General features: G+C 42.3%; 3 protein-coding genes across 46 annotated transcripts in view; all 3 read right to left on the bottom strand.

Annotated features, from left to right (window-relative positions):
* The window catches only part of GPRASP3 (G protein-coupled receptor associated sorting protein family member 3), a 105,717-nt gene that overhangs the window by 51,616 nt on the left and 28,314 nt on the right, over positions 1–25,787 (bottom strand). For 2 of the 7 annotated variants that reach the window (XM_060407478.1, XM_060407479.1), the window contains exons 3-7: positions 7,649–16,077; positions 6,244–7,168; positions 5,794–6,070; positions 5,618–5,685; positions 5,194–5,272 (exon numbers count right to left, since the gene is read on the bottom strand). The exons of 2 other annotated variants lie outside the window; for them this stretch is intronic. The gene's annotated coding sequence lies outside the window, so the exon portion shown is untranslated. Of the gene's footprint in view, positions 1–4,815; positions 4,877–5,193; positions 5,273–5,617; positions 5,686–5,793; positions 6,071–6,243; positions 7,169–7,648; positions 16,078–25,787 lie in introns of all 7 variants that reach the window. 3 more of the 7 variants (XM_060407481.1, XM_060407482.1, XM_060407480.1) reach the window with 2 other exon arrangements.
* GPRASP2 (G protein-coupled receptor associated sorting protein 2) overlaps positions 1–25,787 on the bottom strand; it is an 80,592-nt gene that overhangs the window by 26,491 nt on the left and 28,314 nt on the right. For 9 of the 38 annotated variants that reach the window (XM_060407448.1, XM_060407447.1, XM_060407449.1 and 6 more), the window contains exons 3-4: positions 5,618–5,685; positions 5,194–5,272 (exon numbers count right to left, since the gene is read on the bottom strand). The exons of 10 other annotated variants lie outside the window; for them this stretch is intronic. The gene's annotated coding sequence lies outside the window, so the exon portion shown is untranslated. Of the gene's footprint in view, positions 1–4,815; positions 4,877–5,193; positions 5,273–5,617; positions 5,686–5,793; positions 6,071–6,243; positions 7,169–7,648; positions 16,078–25,787 lie in introns of all 38 variants that reach the window. 19 more of the 38 variants (XM_060407459.1, XM_060407451.1, XM_060407458.1 and 16 more) reach the window with 6 other exon arrangements.
* GPRASP1 (G protein-coupled receptor associated sorting protein 1) overlaps positions 225–25,787 on the bottom strand; it is a 53,877-nt gene continuing 28,314 nt past the window's right edge. Inside the window, 8 exon segments of the mRNA XM_027963152.3 lie at positions 225–582; positions 584–1,973; positions 1,975–4,876; positions 5,194–5,272; positions 5,618–5,685; positions 5,794–6,070; positions 6,244–7,168; positions 7,649–16,077. Of these exon segments, the coding sequence (XP_027818953.1) occupies positions 436–582; positions 584–1,973; positions 1,975–4,553 (4,116 nt within the window). The 5' untranslated portion in view covers positions 4,554–4,876; positions 5,194–5,272; positions 5,618–5,685; ... (1 more) ...; positions 6,244–7,168; positions 7,649–16,077 and the 3' untranslated portion in view covers positions 225–435.

The raw sequence follows: 25,787 nt of genomic DNA, 5'->3' as shown, positions 1-25,787 counted from the left end.
CATTAATTATCTCTGTTGTCATGTGTTATCTTGACATCTATATTTTAAGTTCAAGGAGAAGGGTGATTTCTGCCTACTTAAACACAGAACTTTATTGAAAACAGGACGTGACCTAAATCGACATCAGTAACACCAGAACAACAATCAAAAGGGTAGCTTACTTATGATGGCTCAATTCACTCTAAGTTTAAATACTAAACTCACAATCTGGACAAAAACAAATATCAACAAATGTGCTTTCAGTTTTAATATTTGTTTGGGATCAGAAGATAGATCCAGCTCATACAGAGTTGGGCAAAATTACAGCTTTTGCTGTAATTTTGGGCAAAATTACAGTATCAGCAGTAAGGATGTACCTTACAACATAGAACCAACTTTGAAAACATTATTCAAGGATCATAACTCAGGAACATAAGGATAATCAGAGCCAAGTAACTAATCATACTCATTTTTTTTGTCTGCCTCGGGGTCCTTTTTATGATCTATTTTGCCTTGCAGTTCCTTAGCAAATTTCTCAACTTCATGGAATGCAGAAGTAAGTGGCTCAAGACTGAAATTATTAGTGAACAACACCTCTTTTTTTAATATTGTTACCAATATTATCAAGCATTGCTAGAAAAACTTGAATATTATCATTTGCCTCTTTCCTGCTAAAAAGGCCCATAAATTCTGACACTGCTTCTGCATTGAGTAGCTCTTTTGTCATCACGGGATTTTCAGACAAATTCAACAGCATTTTCAAAACATGAAACCTTGTTTCAGTATTGCCTGTGGCTAATAACAAGAGAAACCCAGATATATACCTGGCAACCAGTGTGTGATAGTCAGTGGCTCTAGTGAGGTATCTAACCATCTTTACTCCAGATAACTGCTCAGGGGAATCCAAGCTGTAAGCAAGAGTTTCCTCACATACTTGACATACCTATGTCTGAATTATGTTCCGATTTGGGTAAGGTGGAGCCATGTAAATCATATTCTCTAAAAACCTTGTCCTAACTCGGGAGGAGGGATAATTGAGCAAGGTTTCAATAAGTGAGACAACAGCTGAATTGCGAATGAAATCATGAGTATATTGAGAAGTAGTTCTCATACCCATTGCAATTTTAGATATTTTATGAATAAAAGGATCTCGAATTTTGTCCATTAATAGGAGTTCTTCTTCATACTCTTCAGGACCAATTTTAAGCTCAGACTGTATGCAGCTGCAGGAGCAACTCTCAGGCTCTGTACTCTCCCTGGTCCTAAGATGCTCCCGAATTTGCACGACTGACCAGTAGAATGGATCATACCGAAATGGGAGCTCGGGGTCAGGTTGATTAGACTGAAGCAAAGATTCCTGGTCTTCCCCTTCTAGGCTCAGTTCTATGTGCTTTGGCTGTCCTCCAAACATTTCAGAGAATAGAAATGCTGCTTCCTTTGAAAATCTAAAGGGGTTTGGGGATAGGAAGCCAACCATACCCCATGGGACAAGCTTGAACTGAACAGTAACCTCCTCCCAGCTCTGGGGCCTGTGTGAAGCATCAGGCTCCTGCTCAACTGAACAGCTGGACCTGCAAATGGCCCTGTACACAGGGCTAGGATCTGACTCAAAATGGGTCTCATCTCGTGTCCAAAACCAGGACCCCACAATGGCCTCATCCTCCTCAGCTATTGTCCTGGTTTCACAGTTGGTTCCATCACTAGTCCTGTTATTGTCCTCATTTTTAGCCATAAACCAGGACCCAACAACTGCCCCTTCCTCATTTTCTGGCCTAGACTCAGAGGTGGCCCCAGTTTCAGTCTCATTAATGTCCTTCTCTCCAGACAAGGACCGTGACTCAAGAATCATCTCTTTATCATTCTCTGGCTTAGACGCACAGCATGTTTTGGCTTCTACATTGACTTCTTTTGCATCCCAGAACCAGGATTCAAAAATGGTTTCCTCTCCAGACCTTGATGTGGTCTCTTCTACTGCCTGAGGTCTAATGTCTATACTCTTCTTCAGCCCAGAACCAGGACCCAACAATGATTTCCTCCTTTTCAGCTCCATGCTTGGACTCAAAACTAGCCCCTGCCTCCAAACTGGTCTCTTCTTCAGCCCAGAACCAGGACTCAACAATGACTTCCTCCTCTCTGGCTTTTGGACTGTATTTGCTGCAAATGTTAGCCTCATTCCTAATGGCCTCTTCCCTGGCCCAGAACCAAGACCCATCAAAAAGTTCTTCTTCAGCTGCCAGCCTGTCCTCTTCTCTAGCCTCCACTTCTGTCTTTAGCCTGTCTTCCTCCCTAGCCCAGAACCAAGAACCAATAATATCTTCCTCTTCAATATCCAGCCTGGATTCTTCTTTGTCTGCAGCCTCTATAATGGCTTCATCCCCTTTCCAGAATCAGGATGTGATCATGGTCTCCTCTTTGGTAGGTGGCTTGGCTTCTCCTTCAGCCCTATCATCTGTACTGCTTTCTTCCACAGCCCATAACGAGGGACCTACAACTGTCTCTGGCCCTGTATATCTTATGGAACAGAACCATGAATTAACAGTGTCTTGTTCGTCCTCTGGCCTAGACTTCCAGCTGCCTTCATTGGTAGGAAACATACAGGGACCTTCTCCTGACCAGAAACCAGACTCACTGTTAATCTCTTCAGCAGCTGTCATAAATTGACACTGGGCACCAGCAGCATACTTCATACGGATCTCTTCAGTGGTCCCAAACCAAGGCGATGTAATACTCTTTTCCTTGTCCTCCAGGCTAGACTTATTATTCACTTTAGCCCTCCCACAAGCTTCTACTCCAGGCCAGAACCATGACCCAATAATGGGTTCCTCCTCCTCAGTCCCTGGCATAGTATCACAGTTGACTTCAGCCCCTGAATCCATGTTGGCCTGATTTCCAGCCCAAAACCAGGGCCAAAATATTGTCTCAGCTCCTGGCCTGGCCTCTTCTCTGAACTCAGCCACTGTGCTGATTTCTTCTCCAGCCCCAAACCAGGGGACAATGACCTCTTCTCCCTCAGACTTTGGCCTGGACCCACAGTTGGCCCCAAGCCCAGCTTCCACACTGGCCACATCACTGACCCAAAACCAAGACCCCAAAATGGTCTCTTCTTCAGCCTCTGGGCTGGTTTCTTCATTAGCCCAGCAAAAACTGGCGATGACCTTTTCTTTGTCATCTGTTGGCACTGATTTGGAAGTGGCATCAGCCTCAGTTTCCACATTGGTCTTTTCCCCAGTTCCAAGCACGGAACTGCCAATAGGCTCCTGCTCAGTCTGTGGTCTGAATGTACCACTGGTTTCTTCTTCAGTCCAGAACCAACTGCCAACAATGGGCTCATCCTCTACTTGAGAGCCAGACTTGACAGTGGCCCCACCAACTATGCTGCAGTCTCCCACAGGCCAGAACCAGGCCCCGGTGAGGAACTCTTCCTCCGGCCTGGCTTCTGGCTTGGCCCTGGCTCTGGCCTTGATTTTGGCTTCTTCCTTTACCACTGCTCTGGCCCTGACCTCTTTCTTGGACTTGGGCTTGGCCAAGTTACTAGTCTTCTCTCCGGGCAGGAACCAGGGCTCTTTTTTGACTACATCCATAGACTCAGACATGAAATCAATGGAAGTTTCTTGCTTGGCCCTGTGCCTGGCGCTGACATTGGCCCCCTTCCTGGCTCTGGGTTTGTACCTACCCTCCTCTCCAGCCCAAAACCAGGATTTGACATTGTCTTCACATTCAGACCCAGAACTGGATTCAGAGACTTCTTTTTTAGACCCAAACCAGGAGCTACTATTGGTCTCTTCCCTAGGCCTAGACTGGATACTGGTCTTTTCTCTGATCCAGAACCAGGATTTCTTGATAGATTCATCTTCAGAACCAGAACTGGAGGCAACATAGAGTTCCCAACTGGTTTGGGGCCTAGACATAGCCTCTTCTTTGGCCATGTGCCTAGACCTAGTACTGGCTTTTACCCTGTCTCTAGGATGAAGCCTTGTACTGACCTCTTCTCTACTGCAGAACCAGGAGTTCATAAAGGATCTATCCACCCATGTGAAATCACAATTGTGAAAGGTCTCTTTTTTAGATGTAGGCCTGGGATGGCACCAAGACCCCATACTGGTCTCCTCCTCTGACACAAGCAAATGCTGGATTCCTGACTGGGACTTGACCTTAGTGCCAGGAAAGGACTCAGCATCCATACTGGCCAGTTCCCTAACCATAGATGAGGTCTTAGGTTTTGCAACTGACCCAGACTCAGTACTGATCAGCGGCCAGGCTATAGCATTGTTCTGGGACACTCCTTCTGTCTTCAGTAGGACCTCAGCATCAAACTCAGTCTTGGCCCATGAATAGGTTTCATTCATGGACATTTCTACAGTGGTTGCCTTGGCCTCACTCTTAGGATGTGTCTCAGTTACTGCCATGGTCTCAGTTTGGGGCCTTGCTCCAAGCATTACCTGGGCCTGGGTCCTAACCTTTGGTCTGACCACCACTGGGACTTCATTCTCTCTTTCAGCCCCACCAGCAACCTCTTTGCCAGGCTTCTTTTCAGGCTTGGCCTGGACACCAGTCTCAATCTCAGCCCCAGTCATAGTACAGTTACAGGGGAGACCTGAATAACTACAACTATCCAAGTCTCAGCTTTTACCACAGATTTCTCAGTTTTGTGTCTTCAAACTATAATTTTTTGATGATTCAGGTGACATAGTTGGAAAGAAAAGTTAGAGTCAATCACCAGTCCAGCAGTCAATAAGCCTCCTTTCCAATCCCAGCCTCAGTCAATATTACAGTCAGAGTGAAGAGAAAACACAACCAAGCTGGGAGAGGATGGATGGTTCCTGGGTAGGTACACACCTGTTGAAGGTGTTGCTCAGCAGCAATTTCAACACCACCAGAGCTGCCACTGAAAGTCAATCTGGGAAGTGAGAATAACATGGAGGTTTGAGTCTTTTCCAACTGTCTCACTCCATGAAAAACTCACACAGAGAGACTAGACCTTAAATGCTTGGTGGGAAAGTTAGGCTATTAAAGTCTATCACCTTCATTTTGTCTACAGTTTTTATCCCCAGAGCTGCCATATTACTTTGCCTGTTATAAAATAGGTATGAAGTTGGTGGGAAAGTATCTTGGCAAAGAGAGGCTGAGAAGCCCCAAGGCCAGACCCTAATCACTGCTGGACTTATGTTGGTCTCCTCTACCCCACTCAAAAGCTGTACCCACTCCCATACCAACCTGCACTGATGTAGCACAATTTCTTGCTCCTTTCCTTGATTCCAGTGGTGTCAAACTCTATAGCAGCCTGTAGGCTATCCTGAGAACAAGTAAACATATAAGAGAGAATGGATCCTGACTGCTAGAAAGACAAGCAAGAACCCTGACCCTGATACAAACATCCTACTCTTTTAAAGGCCTAATATGCCTAATATTTTCTGTCTCCTGGTCTCTTCTCTCAAGTCTTTCCCTCCCATTCACAGCCCAGTCCACACCTACTCCAATATTCCTAGTACACCCTGTAGGAAATGCGAGGGTTTCTGTGGCAGTGTGCAAATTTGACATGGAGTAGGTGAGGTAGAGAAGGCCCTGCAACCATTTGGATCAAAGATATCTGCCATATTATTCTGTAGCTGTCTCCTGTGTTGCCCCTCTTTGCACAAACCTCCAGAGATTTGAACCGGACTCCTCCGCCTTTCCTTCCTTGCAGAAGTGACCAGACTTAAAGCAGGTCTATGGAAAAACAGATGAAAAGGTAAGACAGTAAGGTAAGAAATAATAGCAGCAACTGAGTACTTGGGGGACAAACAAGCACCACAAACATAGGAGTTCCCAAGTTACCTGCCTTTTAACATTTAAGAGTCCCATTAGGTAGAATATTTCCTTTTAACTTAGGCCATCTGGATCAGGTTTCTGGATAACCACTCAACATCATATCACACTCCTCCTCTTACTCTCTTCTTCAATTCTGAAGATTCACCACTTGTTGTTCACCTCCTTTGTGCTGAACAACAAATTGGGGGAAGAGCACCCACATATTCTAGGTTGTGTAGTGGTACTTGTATTTATGACTTCTCTCGCACCTTTATCTCCCAGTCCAGCTTTTCCACCTCCAATTCTGGATAGAGGAGAGAGAGGAAGGCAAGGGAGGTGTGTAGAAACCAGGTAGATAGAAGATTTTTAGAATGTATTCCTGGATGCCTGACCTGCGCTGGTCGCACTCACCCCACCCTGATTCAGAAGTCCAGTCAGTGGCTGCTGCCCACCCTCAACCCCTCATTCCTCACACACCTTCAGAAAAACAGGTCGTTTTCCTATTCCTTGTTTTCCTCAAGCCTCTGCTTTACAGATGTACCCCATGGCCTGAAATTGCCAGACATACTGCACAGACAGGAGACTCTGGCATCAAAGAGGTGCCTGTGGGAAGGGACAGCACCCGGCACGCAGGGCCCAACAGGGACCATGGCAGAATCCCGGGCTGCTCCCGTCCCAGCTCCCGCTGCCACTTCAAACGTAGCAGACTCCCGCACAGCCCTCTCCCCGCACAGGCACGGTCGAGACCCGGGTGCAGACACCCGGAAACCCTGGCGGGGACTAGTCCGCGCCGTAAGCCTCCCCAGCATCCGAGGGAACCCGCCTACCACCACCCCGCCCGTGCTGGTCGCTGCTATCTCAGCGCCAGGGATCCTCTGGCGCTGCGCACTTCTCTAAGGGGTCCCGCTCCGACCCGCTCGCCTCCCCGTCCTCAGCCTGCCAGGGGTAGGCTGTGAGCCGGTCGTCGCCCCGCGACACCCTCACTTGCCTTCGCAGGCTCAGGGTCCCGGTGGTCGTCCTCCCACTCCGGTCGCAGTTCCTCTTTCGCTTACCACCGCTCGCCGTGCGGGTAGAACAGCAGAAGCTTCTGGCCCTCTGCGCCGCTGCCCCAAACTAGGCTGGGGAAGTGTAGGCGGCAGCACCAACCGCTTGCAGCGACGGTGTAGGAAAGGGGAGGTGGAGGGATATGGCACGAGTGGGCTTGATGCCCCTGCATACAACCCCCGCCAGGCCCAGTGTAGTTCCAACGCACAGAGAGCGGGGCTGGGAAGAATGCCAGCCTAAGGGGCGGGGCCACGCCAGCCCTCCACCGCCCCGTGGGGTGCGCACCCCGCCACGCTTCTGGCCCTGCAGCGTAGGCGGGTCACGGTGGCGAGGCCAGGGCCGGTCAGGACGGGTCGCACTGCAGGGAGCAGCGGATGGATACAGGCCGCCCCGCAGAGAGAGAGAGAGAGAGAGAGAGAGAGAGAGAGAGAGAGAGAGAGAGAGAGAGAGAGAGAGAGAGAGTGAGAGTGTGTCTGTCTGTCTGTCTGTCTGTCTGTCTGTGTCTGTGCGTGTGAACCTGCAGACTTTTCGGTGTCCGCCCCCTCCCTTCCCCCATCACGCCGGCCATCCTTCTTGGGCGCGGGGGGCTGCTTTCACCTTCAGGGGCTGGAGGAAAGTGGGAGGGGGCGCCTGAGGCGGCCGAGCCCCTACCCCTCTTCTAAGGGAAGGCAGCCCCTGACAGACCTCTGGCTGAGGAGACAAACCACTTGTCTGCGCCAGTGTCCTCATTCTTTCTGCCAGGCTGCTGTTCTCTCAGTCGCTGTGGTGGCACACTTTACCATCTCCCTGTCCCCACAGTTGCCCAGGAAAGAGGACCTTTCCCTGGCAGGACCCGCACCTGCTCAGACAATCCTGTTTGTCACCCCGCAGCCAGGGGTCCGGCACCGTGTAAGGGCAGTCCTGGCTCTTCCTGGCTTGTTTGTCAGGTCATCTCTTGCAGGGGGATTCCAAGGGCTCACCATCTTCGGCAGGGTGGGAATATGCCAAGGATTAGAACCAACTGGGATCTCACACGCTTGCCATACATACCAGTCTACTTCCCCCAGCCATTCTTTGGAGAAGGCCCCACCAAACACTCAGAAACCTGCTCTTTCTTGAATCCTCTGATCCCTGCACTTCTGCATCCTCCCTGCAGTCTCCATCCCCTTCACTTCTGCTCCTTTGGGCAAAGAGGAACCATGGTTAAGAACATCTCTGGGTGAACACAAACCTGCTGGCATTGTTGCCCATTTTAAAACCCAACGAAATGGCACCCTCATTGTGGTAGGCTGAATAAAGATCTCCCTGATGTCCCTGGGCTTCCCAGTGGAGCTAATGTAAAAGAACCCACCTGCCAATGCAGGAGACATGAGACCCTTTTCCTATTTGCAACCCTCAGGAGTGTAATATTTTATTGTTTTTGTTGTTTTTTTAAACCATCAACATTGCAGTAATTTGTTACAGTAGTTCAGTTCAGTCCTCAGTCGTGTCCGACTCTTTATGACCCCATGAATCGCAGCACGCCATGCCTCCCTGTCCAACTCCCAGAGTTCACCCCAACTCATGTCCATCAAGTCAGTGATACCATTCAGCCATCTCATCCTCTGTCATCCCCTTCTCCTCCTGCCCTCAATCCCTCCCAGCATCAGAGTCTTTTCCAATGAGTCAACTCTTTGCATCAGGTGGCCAAAGTATTGGAGTTTCAGCTTTAGCATCATTCCTTCTAAAGAACACCCAGGACTGATCTCCTTTAGAATGGACTGCTTGGATCTCCTTGCAGTCCAAGGGACTCTCAAGAGTCTTCTCCAACACCACAGTTCAAAAGCATCAATTCTTTGGTGCTCAGCTTTCTTCAGAGTCCAACTTTCACATCCATACATGACCACAGGAAAAACCATACCTTTGACTAGACGGACCTTTGTTGGCAATGTAGTATCTCTGCTTTTGAATATGCTATCTAGGTTGATCATAACTTTTCTTCCAAGGAGTAAGCGTCTTTTAATTTTATGGCTGCAATCACCATCTGCAGTGATTTTGGAGCCCAGAAAAATAAAGTCTGACACTGTTTCCACTGTTTCCCCATCTATTTGCCATGAAGTGATGGGACCAGATGCCATGATCTTCGTTTTCTGAATGTTGAGCTTTAAGCCAACTTTTTCACTCTCCACTTTCACTTTCATCCAGAGGCTTTTTAGTTCCTCTTCCCTTTCTGCCATAAGGGTGGTGTCATCTGCATATCTGAGGTTACTGACATTTCTCCCAGCAATCTTGATTCCAGCTTGTGTTTCTTCCAGCCTAGCGTTTCTCGTGTTGTACTCTGCATATAAGTTAAATAAGCAGGGTGACAATATACAGCCTTGACATACTGCTTTTCCTATTTAGAACCAGTTTGTTGTTCCATCTCCAGTTCTAACTGTTGCTTCCTGACCTGCATATAGGTTTCTCAAAAGGCAGGACAGGTGGTCTGGTATTCCCATCTCTTTCAGAATTTTCCACAGTTTATTGTGATCCACACAGTCAAAGGCATTGGCATAGTCAATAAAGCAGAAATAGATGTTTTTCTGGAACTCTGTTCCTTTTTCCATGATCCAGTGGATGTTGGCAATTTGATCTCTGGTTCCTCTGCCTTTTCTAAAACCAGCTTGACCATCTGGAAGTTCACGGTTTACGTATTGCTGAAGCCTGGCTTGGAGAATTTTGAGCATTACTTTACAAGCGTGTGAGATGAGTGCAATTGTGTGATAGTTTGAGCATTCTTTGGCATTACCTTTCTTTGGGACTGGAATGAAAACACATTTTCCAGTCCTGTGGCCACTGCTGCATTTTTCCAATTTGCTGACATATTGAGTACAGCACTTTCACAGCATCATCTTCCAGGATTTGAAATAGCTCAACTGGAATTCCATCACATCCACTAGCTTTGTTCATAGTGATGCTTTCTAAGGCCCACTTGACTTCATATTCCAGGATGTCTGGCTCTAGGTGAGTGATCACACCATCGTGATTATCTGGGTTGTGAAGCTCTTTTTTGTACAGTTCTTCTGTGTATTCTTGCCACCTCTGCTTAATATCTTCTGCTTCTGTTAGGTCCATACCATTTCTGTCCTTTATCGAGCCCATCTTTGCATGAAATGTTCCCTTGGTATCTCTAATTTTCTTGAAGAGATCTCTAGTCTTTCCCATTCTGTTCTTTTCCTCTATTTCTTTGCACTGATCGCTGAGGAAATCTTTCTTATCTCTCCTTGCTATTCTCTGGAACTCTACATTCAGATGCTTATATCTTTCCTTTACTCCTTTGCTTTTCGCTTCTCTTCTTTTCACAGCTATTTGTAAGGCCTCCCCAGGCAGCCATTTTGCTTTTTTGCATTTCTTTTCCATGGGGATGGTCTTGATCTCTGTCTGCTGTACAATGTCACGTATCTCCGTCCATAGTTCATCAGGCACTCTATCTATCAGATCTAGACCCTTAAATCTATTTCTCACTTCCACTGTATAATCATAAGGGATTTGATTTAGGTCATACCTGAATGGTCTAGTGGTTTTCCCTACTTTCTTCAATTTCAATCTGAATTTGGCAATAAGGGGTTCATGATATGCAGAGTACATCATGAGAAATGCTGGACTGGAAGAAACACAAGCTGGAATGAAGATTGCTGGGAGAAATATCAATCACCTCAGATATGCAGATGACACCACCCTTATCGCAGAAAGTGAAGAGGAAAAAGCCTCTTGATGAAAGTGAAAGTGGAGAGTGAAAAAGTTGGCTTAAAGCTCAACATTCAGAAAACAAAGATCATGGCATCTGGTCCCATCACTTCATGGGAAATAGATGGGGAAACAGTGGAAACAGTGTCAGACTTTATTTTGGGGGGCTCCAAAATCACTGCAGATGGTGACTGCCGCCATGAAATTAAAAGACACTTACTTCTTGGAAGAAAAGTTATGAGCAACCTAGATAGCATATTCAAAAGCAGAGACATTACTTTGCCGACTAAGGTCCATCTAGTTAAGGCTATGGTTTTTCCTGTGGTCATGTATGGATGTGAGAGTTGGACTATGAAGAAGGCTGAGCGCTGAAGAATTGATGCTTTTGAACTGTGGTGTTGGAGAAGACTCTTGAGAGTCCCTTGGACTGCAAGGAGATCCAACCAGTCCACTCTGAAGGCGATCAGCCCTGGGATTTCTTTAGAAGGATGAAGGAGATCAGCCCTAGGATTTCTTTAGAAGGAATGATGCTAAAGCTGAAACTCTAGTACTTTGCCACCTCATGCAAAGAGTTGACTCATTGGAAAAGACTCTGATGCTGGGAGGGATTGAGGGCAGGAGGAGAAGGGGACGACAGAGGATGAGATGGCTGGATGGCATCACGGACTCGATGGATGTGAGTCTGAGTGAACTCCGGGAGTTGTTGATGGACAGGGAGGCCTGGCGTGCTGCAATTCATGGGGTTGCAAAGAGTCAGACACGACTGAGCGACTGAACTGAACTGAACTGATTTGAGCCACAGTCAGCTCCCAGTGTTGTTTTTGCTGACTGTATAGAGCTTCTCCATCTTTGGCTGCAAAGAATATAATCAGTCTGATTTCGGTGTTGACCATCTGGTGATATCTATCACCATCCTGATAAAGTCCATTCCCCTTCACTTTCTTGAATTGGGCTTCTGCCCCCAGGAGGATCAATTTGGGGGCTCATCTCTCACCACTCTAACTACCCTCTTAAGCACCTACTCTCGTTGCTAAAGAAGAGAAATTTTGCAATCATCTTTGAGGTTTCTCTTGGAGAAAGTCCCTATTCGTTGAAAATCACTGATGCTTACCAGGATGGAAAGAGAACCTTATTCACAGCACAGCAGAGGATGAGATGGTTGGATGGCATCATTCAACTCAATGAACATGAGTTTGAGCAGACTCTGGGAGATAGTGGAAGACGGGGAAGCCTGGCGTGTTACAGTCCATGGGGTCACAATCAGCTGGACATGACTGAGTGACTGAACAACAAATCATACCACAAATTTTCATATATTTTCATATCAGCTTTTACTTGTTATTGGATATTTATTGTAACTGCACAGTATTTCAGTGATAGAAACAAAATCTAGAGATGATTCTATAATGTATCTAGACACAACAAATGTCAGTTTCCATAGGAAACTCTCACTGTGCTCTTTCAATTACCTTAGCTGAACTGTGGATTATGTTTTCTATGTTCCAAAGTATACGCTCTCTTGGATGAATGCCAGGTTTAAGAAGGGTGTCTAAGCTCTGCTGGGATCTGTGGGTGTGTGTTAAACACTTTGCCTCTCTGAACTGTTTCTTGTTGTTGTTAAAGTGTCTGGTGTCTTTCACTTATCAACAGATATATATGAGTGTCTACTTCATCCTAGGCTCTAGACATGCAGTAAAAAAAAAAAATCTCTGTTCTCTTCAGTTTACATTTACTTGTATTTTCTATTTTATTTAGATTCCTACCTTAAATTTTATGGTCATATCAATGCAAACTTCTCTGGTAATTTCCAGATGCTGGGATATTGATCCCCAAAACATTTACTAGCAGGAGAGTGGATACTGTGAGACTATGAAGTATATTTTGGACAATTTGTTCTAAATTCACTTACAGAACAGACACTACTGCTGTTAACATTTACTGGACTAGAAAAGTCCTATTTCATGCTTTTTATGTTAGTTCTTTATGTGTGTGTATCAGATAGACCGTCATGTTTAAAATCAAAGAACAAATAAAAGATTTAAACAGGATGCTGACCTATGTCTATCTGACTGTTAAATAATATTGATTTGTTGTTGTTCAGTCGCCCAGTCATGTCTGACTCTTTGTGACCCCATGAACTACAGTATGCCAGGCCTTCTTGTTCCTCACCATCTCCCCAAATTTGCCCAAGTTCATGTCCATTGCATCGGTGATGCCATCCAGCCATTTCATCCTCTGATGCCCTCTTCTCCTTTGTCCTCAATCTTTCCCAACATCAGGGATTTTTCCAATGAGTCAGCTGTTCCCATCAGATGACCAAAATACTGGAGTTTCACCTTCAGTATTAGTCCTTTTGTTAGGTAGTTAGAATAGGAAAAAGGAGTCCAGAATGCTGGTGGCTAAAAGATGAGGAAGGGAAAAGCCGTTGAAAATAGAACAAAGGAAGGTCCGAGGACCACAATGAGGACCTCAGGTAGAACAAACAGCACACCTGGCTAGCCCGATTTACACAGGGCAGGCCCAGGGGGAGGAAAAACATATAAACAGAGGACCCAAAGGGCCGCGGGTCTCTCTTTCCTGCTCTGTCTCTCTCTTCCCTTTGCATCTTTTGGGTCAGCATGCTCTCATGCCTCGAGGATGTGTTTTCTTTTATTTTCTAAATAAAACTAAGCTGTAACACTGCCCGAGAGCTGTGACACCCCAAGGGCTTGAATGTCCATCACTTCAAATTTTGGTTGTGATGAGACAGAACTGAGGAAATTACACAGTCCCCTGACACTTCCAGTGAGTATTCAGGGTTGATTTCCCTTAAGATTGACTGGTTTTATCTCCATGCTGTTCAAGGGACTCTGGAGTCTTCTCCAGCACCACAGCTCAAAAGCATCAATTCTTTGGTGCTCCACCTTCTTTACAGTCCAGCTGTCACAACCATACGTGACCACTGGGAAGACCATAGCCTTGACTATATGGACCTTTGTCAGCAGAATAATGTCTCTGCTTTTCAATACACTGTCTAGGTTTATCATAGCTCTCCTGCTAACAAGCAAACATCTTCTGACTTCATGGCTACAGTTACCATCTGCAGTGATTTTAGAACCCAAGAAGGGGAAATCTGTTACTATTTCCACCTTTCCCACCTCTACCTGCCATGAAGCAACTTAGCAGCAGTAGGAGTAATGGGGCCAGATACCATTATCTTAGTTTTTTTAATATTTAGTTTTAAGCCAGCTCTCCCACTCTCCTCCTTAACCCTCAAGAGGCTCTTTAGTTCCTCTTCGTTTTCATGTAAATACTGTATTTGTGAAAGTCACTCAGTTGTGTCCAACTCTTTGCGACCCCATGGTCTATATAATCCATAGAATTCTCCAGGCCAGAATAGTGTATTTACTTCCCTGTATTTAAAAATACTGTATTTACTTCCTTGTAAAATGGATTCTCATGTGACTGCAACACCCACAGTTCCACCCTCCAGTGTCTCCAATGGCACCTGTGTAATCCTGACTAGCCTCTGAAATCTAAATTTCTGTGGTGTAAATGCTGGGCATTACACCTTTTGATTTTAAGTGCCTGACATTAAACTTTTGAGTTGCAAAGGCATCAATTTCAAAAGACATCCATCTTAAATAAACATATAGGTTGTAAGACAGCTACAGAATGGATCTGAGAAGGAACTAGGCCACTCCCACTCATGAAGCTCTCTCTCTCAGAAAGCCTTGTTTAACCTAGTTAACGGAGTCCTTAAGAGATCCTGATTTTTCATTCTTGAGACTACTATCCATTCTTGTTCTTTAAATTAGTAAATAAAGACAACCTGAGGAAACCTAGGCTCCCTATGCTGGGACCCTCATAAAAGAAGAGCCCCAGTTTCATGTTCTCTGTCTCTCTCCCCACACTCCCAAACAATCTCCAAACCAGTAAGCCTGGGATACAGAAGCAGTTGTGCTGCCTCACTATACCTACCCCACCTCCCATATCCATGCACGTGAACTCTAACATATACCTGTATACCTTGCCTGTGCAGCTTGAGTGATCTACTCCTGTCTCTCTCAGCCATCATGGTCATGGACCTAGTTTTGCCCATTTGGCTTAACTTACCTTTCTTCTGTCCTTCATGTGCCTCAGGCAAACTTTCCCTCTGGTATCTCCCTTTTTTTCAAGGTTGATCCAAACCCTATGTGTTCTTAGAATATATCCATTCTCCTATTCCTGAGTTCCAGGCTGGGTTGGGTTCTTGTAAACTATGAAACTGGCTCAACAGTTGTCTACTTTCAGTAGGGACTGAAGAACCTCTAGGAAAGCTCTAAACTGTCTGCTACTTGAGACAAAGCACATCTAAAGAATTTATGGGGAGTCTTGACCCAAGAATATTTTCAGGTTACATTTACAGTGGGTTCTTCTTTAAGAGAATTTATCCTTAGGGAACACAAAGCCAGGCACAATGACTTCAGCCCAGGAACAATGCCTTTTCATTAGGGAAGTTTAGCTATTCTATTGGTAATGGCAGCACTGGTATTAGAACTCTTGTTTTTGCCTCTTGTAACATATACCTTCAACTGTATGTCTATCAAAACAAAGGCAGGTTCATAAGTTATCCCAAAAAGAACTGTCTGCAAAGCAACTGTAACATTCTGGTGTGCAGATTCCACTTATAAAGTATAACCTAAAGAGAAGAAAGTGTCTGTTCTCCAACATGGTTTTAAAGTTTAGAGTAGTAGTCAATTCTAACATCATGAGGACTCTAGGTATGGGTAGTGGTTGGACAAATTAGAGGGAGCAATTGGAGGGACTGAAGTGCTTGACAGTAAAGCATACTGTGCCAACCACACATGGAAAAATTGTATGAAAACCATCAAAATTTAGGACATGGGAAATACCCCTTGAGGATTTCTAGAACTAAAGGGGCTGGTGAGGTGAGCTCATGGTTATTAACTTTGCAAGGAGAAGAGATCTTGAATTTCCACAATGCCAGCAAATATTGGCAGTTAAGTGAATGTCAAAGTAACTTTTCAAAACAGAAAAGATATTGAAAAGTCTATGGTACCTTCTGTTATGTTTCTCATTACCTAACCATCACTTACGCCTCACTATTATGGGGCATCACAGTAGTCTGTGTCTAGTCAACAAAATGGGAAATAAGACTCGAGGTAGTCCACCTGCTTCCTAAAATCCTTAATAAAGAATGTCCACATCATTTACACTTAGATTTCATTGACTGGAATTCAATCACCATTCGCTGAGAGTGCTGTCCAGTCACAAGCTGTGCTGAGACAATTAGATATCCACATGCAAAAGAATAAAATTGCTTCAGTAAACTAGGAATAGAGTGGAACTTCCTTGATTTGATAAAGAAATATACAGAAACATACAGTTACCAGGGAAGCCCACATTATGGTTAGGAATTGGCTTTACCATTAAGATAAGGAAAAGTCAAGAAGGTCCTCTGTCACCACTTCTTTTCAAAATTGTACAGGAATTCCTAGCTAAAGCATTAAGACCAGAAAAGGATATCAAAGGGATACAGATTGAGAAGAAGAAATAAAACTGCCTTTGTTTGCAGATGACACGATTGTCCATGTAGATAATCTGAAAGAATATTAAAAAATTGGAACTAATAAGCAACTCTAGTAAGGGTACAGGATAAGGTTAATATTAAAAAGTCAATCGCTTTTCTACATACTAGCAACGAGCAAGTGAAGTTTGAAATTAATAACACAGTACCTTTTATATTAGCACCCTCAAATATAAAGTACATAGGTATAAATCTAACAAGTATGTACAGGATCTATATGAGGAAAATTACAAAACTCTGATTAATGAAATCATACAGGAACTAAATAAATGGAGAGAGAGTCCATGTTCATGGATAGGAAGACTCATTGATACTAGTTCTTCCTAACCAGCTCTTCCCAAACCAAAGTATAGCAAGCTATTTTGTGGATATCAAAAGATATCAAAGTTTATATGATGAGGCAAAAGACCCAGAATAGCCAACTCAATACTGAAGGAGAGGAACAGTCAGAGGACTGACATCACTTGACTTCAAGACTTATCATAAAATTACAGTAATCATCAGTTCAGTTCAGTGATGTGATATTGGTGAAAGAATGGACAAACAGATCAATGAAACATCATCAGAACAGAGAGTCCAGAAAAATACCAACATAATTAACTGATCTTTGACAAAGGGGCAAAGACAACACAATGGAGCAAAGATGGTCTTTTCAACAAATAGTGTTGGAGTAAATGAACATCCACATGCAAAAACTGAATCTAAACTCAGACCTTACATCTTTCACAAAAATCAACTTAAAATGGATGACAGACCTAAATATGAAATGCAAAACTATAAAACTAGAAGATAACAGAAGAGAAAACCTTGATGCATTTCTCTGATGATTAGTGAAGTTGAGCACCTTCTCATATACTTGTTGGCCATTTGTATGTTTTCTCTGGAGAAATTTCTATTCAAGTCCTTTGCCTTTTTTTTCTTCTTTATTGGCTACGAAGTTATAGGAGTTCCTTGCATATTTTAGGTATGAGTCCCTTAGATATATGGTTTGCAAATATTTTCTCCCTTTTCATTCCATTGATTATTTCCTCTGTTGTGCACAAACGTTTTAGTTTTAGTTTGATACGGTCTCATTTATCTATTTTTACTTTTGTTGCCAGTGAGTTTAGTGCTATACCCAAGAAATCACTTCTAAGACAACCACAATATTGTAAAGTAATTAGCCTCCAATTAAATGAATTAATTAAAAAACTTTTCTCTATTTTTTTAATTGAAGTATAGTTGATTTACAATACTATATGCTTCAGGTGTACAGCATAGTGCTTCACAATTTTTAAAGATTATACTCCAGTTATACAACTATAATAAAATACTGGCTATATTCCTTGTGCCATACAGTATATCCTTGCAGCTTACTTATTTTACACATAGTACTTTGTACCTCTTAATCTCCTACCCCTATCTTGTTCCTCCCCATTTCCTTCTCCCTACTGGCAACTACTAGTTTATTCTCTACCTCTGTGAGTTTGTTTCTTTTTTGTTATATTCACTAGTTTATGTTTTAGATCCTGCGTTTGTCTTTCTCTGACTTATTTCATTGAGCCTCCAAGTTCATAAGAGCCTCCAAGTTCAGTCATGTTGTCAGTCACAAATGGCAAAATTTCATTCTTTTTTATGGCTGAGGGGTATTCCACTGTGTGTGTGTATACATATTTTTTTTAATTTTAGTTTTTTGAAGTATAGTTGATTTACAGTGTGTTAATTTCTTCTGTACAGCAAAGTAATTCAGATACACACACAAAAACATATATATATATATATATAAAAAACATTCTTTTTCTTATTCTTTTCCATTATGGTTTATCAGGGGATATTGAATACAGCTCCCTGTGCTATACAGTAGGACCCTGTAGTTATCCATTCTGTATATAATAGTTTGAACTATTGGGAACACGAATGGAAAGCAGGGAGACCAATTGGAAGCTGGGAAGTAACTGCAGTGCTCTAGGTCAGAGATGATAGTGGCTTGGACTAGGGTGTTACCTGTGGAAATGGTGATAAGTATCCAGCTTTGGCATATATTTTGTAGGTAATGCCAATGGATATTATAGATGGATTGAATGTAAAGAGAGAGGAATTGATGATTCTGATGCTGAGCAACTGAGTGAATAATGGTATCATTTACTGAGATGAATGAAGACTGGGAAGAACAGGTTTTAGTGGGAGGGTCATGAGCTCAGGTTAGGGCATGTTGAGTTTTAGATGCCTTTGATACATATACATGGAGATGGAAAGTAGGCAACTGGATTTATGTGTGGGACTTTTAAACGAGTTCCAGATTAGAGATAGAAATTTGAGAGTCCTCAAGATGCTTGCATGCATGTTCAGTTGCTCAGCTGTCGGACTCTTTGCGAACCCATGGACTGTATGTAGCCTGCTAGGCTCCTCTGTTCATGAGATTTCCCAGGCAAGACTCCTGCATTGAAAAAATAAAAGCAATTTGAGGAGAACTCCCACAAACTCCTACGGCCATATCTACCTGCATCTGTGCCCATAAATTCTGCCTTTTCTGGTATTCTCACAATGAACTCTTCATCCTGTTATCTAAAGCTGGCCTTTTCATTTGTCCATTGGATGATATCCTATTTCTTCTACTCAAGGTCATTGTTCTAAAATTTTCTTCTCTCTTTTATCATAAACATTTCCCTCTCTAGTGGAATGTTCTCACCAATAGTCAAACATACTATACTATCACCTATCTTCAAAATAAAATTCTCCCTTTACACCAGATCACTCAGTAGTTACTACCTCATTTCTGATTCCTTTTGCTACAAAATTCCTTTTAACTGTGGTTTTCGGGTACTATATCAATGCTGTCTCCTCCTTTTCTCTTAGTCTTTCATCTCCACCATCCAACGGAGTTTCACTGCACCACTGAAACTACTCTTGTCAAAATTGCTAATGATGTCCATGTTAGTAAATCCAATAATCAGTTCTCAATCCTCACTGTGACCTACAATCCCAGTTACAATACAATTTACCATTCAAGTCAGAACATTTCTGAGAGTGAAAAAGGATTCTGTTGACAATTATTTCTGTACAGCAGACATAAATTAGGACTGCCCTGGGAAAGGCGGGGTATTCTGCCACCTTACCTATCAGCAGTGTTAGGCAGGGTGGAAAACTTCCTTCTTGAAACATCTTAATTTGCAGGATACCATACATTTCAGGTTTTTCTCCCATTATACTGGCAACTCATGACTGCACATTCTTAACTTTCTTTTTTCAATTTTGCTTTTGCTGGTTCATTATCATCTCCTATATCTCAATATTGAAAGGCCCCAGAAGCTCAATCATTGGACTTCTTCCCTTACTACCTGCATTATTTACATTCCTTAGTGATCTCACCCAGTTTCATGGCTTTAAATACCATCTATATTATTGCCTGGAAAATTCCATGGACAGAGCCTGGGAGACTACAATCCATGAGTCCACAAAGAGTCAGACACAACTGAGCAACTGAACATGCATGCAAGCATCTTGAGGACTCTCAAATTTCTATCTCTAATCTGGAACTCGTTTAAAAGTCCCACACATACATCCAATTGCCTACTTTCCATTTCCATGTATATGTATCAAAGGCATCTAAAACTCAATATGCCCTAACCTGAGCTCATGACCCTCCCCCTAAAACCTGTTCTTCCCAGTCTTCATACCATTATTCACTCAGTTGCTCAGCATCAGAATCATCAATTCCTCTCTCTTTACATTCAATCCATCTATAATATCCATTGGCATTACCTACAAAATATAGGCCAAAGCTGGATACTTATCACCATTTCCACGGGTAACACCCTAGTCCAAGCCACTATCATCTCTGACCTAGAGCATTGCAATTACTTCCCAGCTTCTAATCAGTCTCCCTGCTTTCCATTCTTATTCCCCTAGGATCCATTCTTTACACAGCAGACAGGATTATCCCTTAAAAATGTAAGCTGTATCACACTACTCCCCTTGTCAAAATCATCTAATGGCTTCCCATAAAACTTCTTTTATCTAAATTTCTTTCCATGGCCTACAGTATCTCACAAGATCCAGCCACTGGCTACAAATTTACATTTCTTTCCAACCTCTTTGCTTACTCTATTTGAGCTACATTGGCCTCCTTGCTATTTCTCTACCCAAGGAGCTCTACATTTATTGGTTCCCACTGCCTAGAATATTTCTTATGCAGATAGATTCATGCCCCAATCCCTCATTTCATTCATTTATGTGTTCATAGAGAATTTATCTATCTCATTAAAAATAGTACCTCACTTCCAGTATCCTTTATCCTCATACTATGTTCTCAATTTTTCTTCATAGAATTTATCACTACTAAATATTATATTACATATTTTATATATTTGCTTTCTTATTATCTGTTTTACTTCATCCTAAATGTAAGCTCCGTGAGTATAATTTACCTTTTTCTATGCTCTATTCCCAGGACTTAGGAACAGTGCCTGACATATAATAGATTGCTTAATAAATACTTATTAAATATATAAATGCCTCCAGAACCCTGGGAAAATCAACCTTTTCTGTTGATTATAAAAATTATATCAGTTTACACTATAATTTTAAATCTGAGGAGAGTTATTATCCTTTTACATGCTTTGAAGTCAAGAGCTACCTAGAGAAACAGGGAAGTTTGGCCTTGGAGTACAAAATGAAGCAGGGCAAAGGCTAAGAGAGATTTGCCAAGAGAATGTACTGGTCACATCAAACACCCTCTTCCAACAACACAAAAGAAGATTCTACACATAGACATAACCAAATGGTCAATACCAAATTCAAATTGCTATATTCTTTGCAGCCGAAGATGGAGAAGCTCTATACAGTCATCATAAAAAACACCAGGAGCTGACTGTGGCTCAGATCATGAGCTCCTTATTGCAAAATTCAGATTTAAATTGAAAAAAGTAGGGGCAACTACAAGGCTATTCAGGTATGACCTAAACCAAATCCCTTATGATTATATAGTAAAAGTGATAAACAGATTCAAGGGATTAGATCTGATAGACAGAGTGCCTGAAGAACTATGGAGGGAGGTTTGTAACACTGTAAGGAGGCAGTGACCAAAACCATCCCCAAGAAAAAGAAAAGCAATAAGGCAAAATGGTTGTGTGAGGAGGCCTTACAAATAGCTGAGAAAAGAGAAGTGAGAGTCAAAGGAGAAAGACAAAGATATACCCAACCAAATGCAGAGTTCCAAAGAATAGGAAAGAGAGATAAGAAAGTCTTCTTAAGTGAACAGTTCAAAGAAATAGAGGAAAACAACAGAATGGAAAACACTAGATATCTCTTCAAGAAAATTAGAGACACGCCTGGTGGCTCAGATGGTAAACCATCTGCCTGCAGTGCAGAAGATCTGGGTTTGATCCCTAGGTCAGGAAGATCCCCTGGAGAAGGAAATGGCAACCCACTCCAGCATTCTTGCCAGGAAAATCCCACGGTCAGAGGAGCCTGATAGGGGTTGCAAAGAGTCAGACATGACTAAGCGACTTCACTTTCACTTTCACTTTCAAGGGAACATATCATTCAAAAATGGGCAAAATAAAGGACAGAAATGGCAAGGACCTAAAAGAAGCAGAGGAGATTAAGAAGAGGTAGCCAGAATATACCGAAGAACTATACAAAAAAAGGTCTTTTCATTTTCATTAATGAAGATAACCATGATGGCGTGGTCACTCACCTAGAGCCAGACATCCTGGAGTGTGAAGTCAAGTGGTGCCGGGAGCAGGGGTTTCCTGAGGCTTGATCAGGCCTTTGCGTATGCCAAGCCTCCTTCCTCATGACTTTTGCCATCGGCGAAGTTCCTCATGCTGGCTCCTGGCATCTTCCCCTTTTTTGTTTTTTAAAATAATCAGTGCCTTATGAAGCACAACTATGAACAAAGATAGGGAAGGTGATGGAATTCCAGCTGAGCTATTTCAAATCCTAAAAGATAATGCTGTTAAAGTGCTGCACTCAAAATGCCAGCAAATTTGGAAAACAGCAGTGGCTACAGGATTAGAAAAGGTCAGTTTTCATTCCAATCCCAAAGAAGGTCAATGTCAAAGAATGTTCAAACTACCAAACAGCTGCACTCATTTCACACACTCATGAGGTTATGCTCAAAATCCTTCAAGTTAGGCTTCAACAATACATGAACCGAGAACTTCTGGATGTACAAGTTGGGTTTAGGAAAGGTAGAAGAAACAGAGATTAAATTGCCAACATTCGTTGGGTCATAGGAAAAGTAACAGAATTCCAGAAAAATATCTACTTCTGCTTCATTGACTACACTAAAGCCTTTAACTGTGTGGATCACAACAAAGTGTGGAAAATTCTTCAAGAGATGGGAATACCAGACCACCTTACCTGCCTCCTGAGAAAAGTGTATGCAGGTCAAGAAGCAGCAGTTAGAACCAGATATGGAACAGTGGACTGGTTTCAAATTGGGAAAGGAGTATGCCAAAGCTGTATATTGTCACCTGGCTTATTTAACTTCCATGCAGAGCACATGATGCAAAATGCCAGGCTGGATGAAGCACAAACTGGAATCAAGATTGCCGGGAGAAATATCAATAATCTCAGATATGCAGATGACACCACCCTAATGGCAGAAAGTGAAGAAGAACTAAAGAGCCTTTTGATGGAGGGGAAAGAGGAGACAGAAAAAGCTGGCTTAAAACTCAACATTCATAAAATGAAGATCATGGCATCCAGTTCCATCACTTCATGGCAAATAAATGGGGAAACAATGGAAACAGTGACAGACTTTATTTTCTCTTTGGCTCCAAAATCACTGTGGATGGTGACTGGAGCCATGGAGTTAAAAGACAGTTGCTCCTTGAAAGTAAAGCTATGACAAAACTAGACAGTGTATTAAAAAGCAGAGACATCACTTTGAGAATCCCTTGGACTGCAAGGAGATTTAACCAGTCAGTCTTAAAGGAAATCAACCCTGAATATTTACTGGAAGTACTAATGCTGAAACTCCAATACTTTGGTCACCTGATGTGAAGAGCTGACTCAATGGTAAAGACCCTGATGCTGGGAAAGATTGAGGGCAGGGGAGAACGGGGTAATATAGGATGGTATGGTTGGATGGCATTATCAAGTCAATGGACATGAGTTTGAGCAAACTCTAGGAGATAGGGAAGGACACAGAAGCCTGGAGAGCTGCAGTCCATGCGCATCATAATGAGTCTGACATGACTGAACAACAACAATGAGTGATTGAACAACAACAAATCACTGGCCAAACTAAGAAGCACTCCATTAAATATCTTTAAACTCATTAGTCAGTTGGAGATAATATTTTTTGTTTGTAAAGGTGAAAGTACTCTACCCAGTACATTTTTTTTTTACTCTGCCATCTAAAACAGATTTAAAAACTAATGCATACACATTAGCACACTGAAATTGTATATAATACTGAAAGGGGAACTATTGGTTTGCTAGGATTTATAAAATTTGTAATTTTGAAGAAACATGCACAAAATTCTATATATTAAGCATAAATATGGGTCTTCTGTCTCCCAAAATGGATGTTAGCTGCCAAGTCAATAAACAGAAATTTGAGGATGTATTAGTTTCTTGGGGCTGCCCTAACAAAAACAGCACAGACTGGGTGGCTTAATTTATTACTAGAAATTTATTTCTCTCAGGTCCATGGGCTAGAAGGTCAAGATCAAGGTGTTGGCAGGTTTGGTTTCTCTTGAGGCCTCTCCTCTTGGATTTCAGATTATCACCTTCTTGCTGTGTCTTAGTATGGTCTTTCCTCTGTGCATATGCATGTCTGATGTGTCCCTGATAAAATTTATACTTCTTATAAGGACACCAGTCTAATGGACTCATTTGAAGTTGATCACCTCTTTATATGCTCTGTCTCCAAATATAATCACATTCTGAGGTACGAGAGGTTAGGAATTCATATTTAGGAAAAGAGGAGCAATTTAGCCCATAAGAGAGGGTTATCATGATTAAGAGAAAGTTAAAATGAACCCCTATCATATGTATAGGAAGTCCATCACAGAAGAGTTTTCCAAGTTGTTCATTTTGAGGTAAAATTTACAGAATGGTAAAATTTCACAACTCCACTTTGGTAAGGAAACCTGGGGGGTTTATCACTCATCTGTTTACCTTATCATAATATGCCCTTGTGTGAATCCATCGATAATGACTAGATGGATGTCTGTCAAAGATATCCATATAACAAAACTCAAATTATATGAGTAGCCTGTTTTACCACAGTATCTACACATTTGTAACTTGTTTTACTGTTTCTGTGACCACTGCCTTTACTGTAAGTGGTATGGTAGACTGAATAAGGCCCTTTCCCTCCAGAGATGTCAGTATCTTGATCCCTGGAACTTGTCAGTATGTTAACTTACATGGTAATAAAAATAAGTTAAGGTTCTTGATATGGGAAGATTATCCTGGATTATGAAGATGGGCAAATGTAAGTATGGGATCCTTAAAAGAGGGAAGCAAGAAGGTCAAACACAGAAGGAAGAGATGGGACAAAGGAATCAAAGTTTGGAGTGATATAAGAAAAGGACCGTGAATCAAGGAAGGTACGCAGACTCTAGAGGCTGAAAAAAGACAAGGAGATGGATCCACCCTTCACAGCCTTCAGAAGGAACCAGCCTTGCCAATATCTTCACTATATTTCAGCGAGACTAATTTTGGATTTTTGATCTCCATAATACTAAGATAATAAATCCATGTTGTTTTAAGCAATTATATATGTAGTAATTTTCACAGGACAAATAGGAAACTATTATAGGAAAAGTTGCCTCTGATTTTAAGCAGAATAGAAATACTAGAACTCTTCTTTAGGGAATTACCTAGGTGAATTGTTGAGAATATTGAAATTAAGCATCCTGCAAAGTCTCTATCAATTCTGCCCTAACCCTACTGCTGAATGCTTTAAGACAACAGCTGAGAAGATCTTTATGGAGTTTAAGGGGATTACTTAGAATTTAGGGAAGAGTACCAAGGCCTATTTTCAGGCTTAAAGATTTCAAACTTGTTTACTGCTCTGTGAGGAAAGGTGAACTCATAATTACGATTTTGTGATAACAGTGGCAGATAAAAATAAAGCAGGTAGAAAACTCAACATATTATCTACAAGTATATGATTACTAACTAGTATGTTCCCTAATGTCTAATGAATCCTTAAAGGAGTAGCAACATCCCTTCTTTTCCTAAGTCCTGACTGGCCTCTCTAGTCTTGGAAAAAGCTATTTGTAATTTTCAAAAAGGTACAGAAAAGCATAGATGATATTATCAAAGATTTTAAAGATGCTATCACTACCAGTGTCCTGTGAATAACAAACTAATAGCACTTCCTAAACATTCAGTTCATGGTATCTTTCCCTGAATGTATTAATGATGATAAATTATTTCCAACTAATATATAAATATGGTGGTTGTGGACTTCTGATACCCAGAGTTTACCAAAGTGAAGAGGTTAAGAAGTCTCCACACTGTGTTTATCACCAGAATCTCAGATTCATGTGCATCTTTCACAGTGTAACTTGCTAATAAAAAAAAGCTTCATAATCAAAATGAACAGAATAGACCAGAAACCATAAACTCCTAGAGGAAAACATAGGCAGAATAATTGTTATAAATAGTAGTAGCACTTTTTAAAATCTCTCTTCTAAAGGAAAGGACATAAAAGCAAAAATAAACAAATGGGACATAATTAAACATAAAAGATTTTGCCTAGCAAAGGTAACCACTGACA

The sequence above is a fragment of the Ovis aries genome, chromosome X (assembly GCF_016772045.2).
Source record: "Ovis aries strain OAR_USU_Benz2616 breed Rambouillet chromosome X, ARS-UI_Ramb_v3.0, whole genome shotgun sequence".
NCBI classification, from domain to species: domain Eukaryota; kingdom Metazoa; phylum Chordata; class Mammalia; order Artiodactyla; family Bovidae; genus Ovis; species Ovis aries.
The sequence above is the reverse complement of the archived record's forward strand: the minus strand, read 5'-3'. Positions and strand labels throughout refer to the sequence as shown.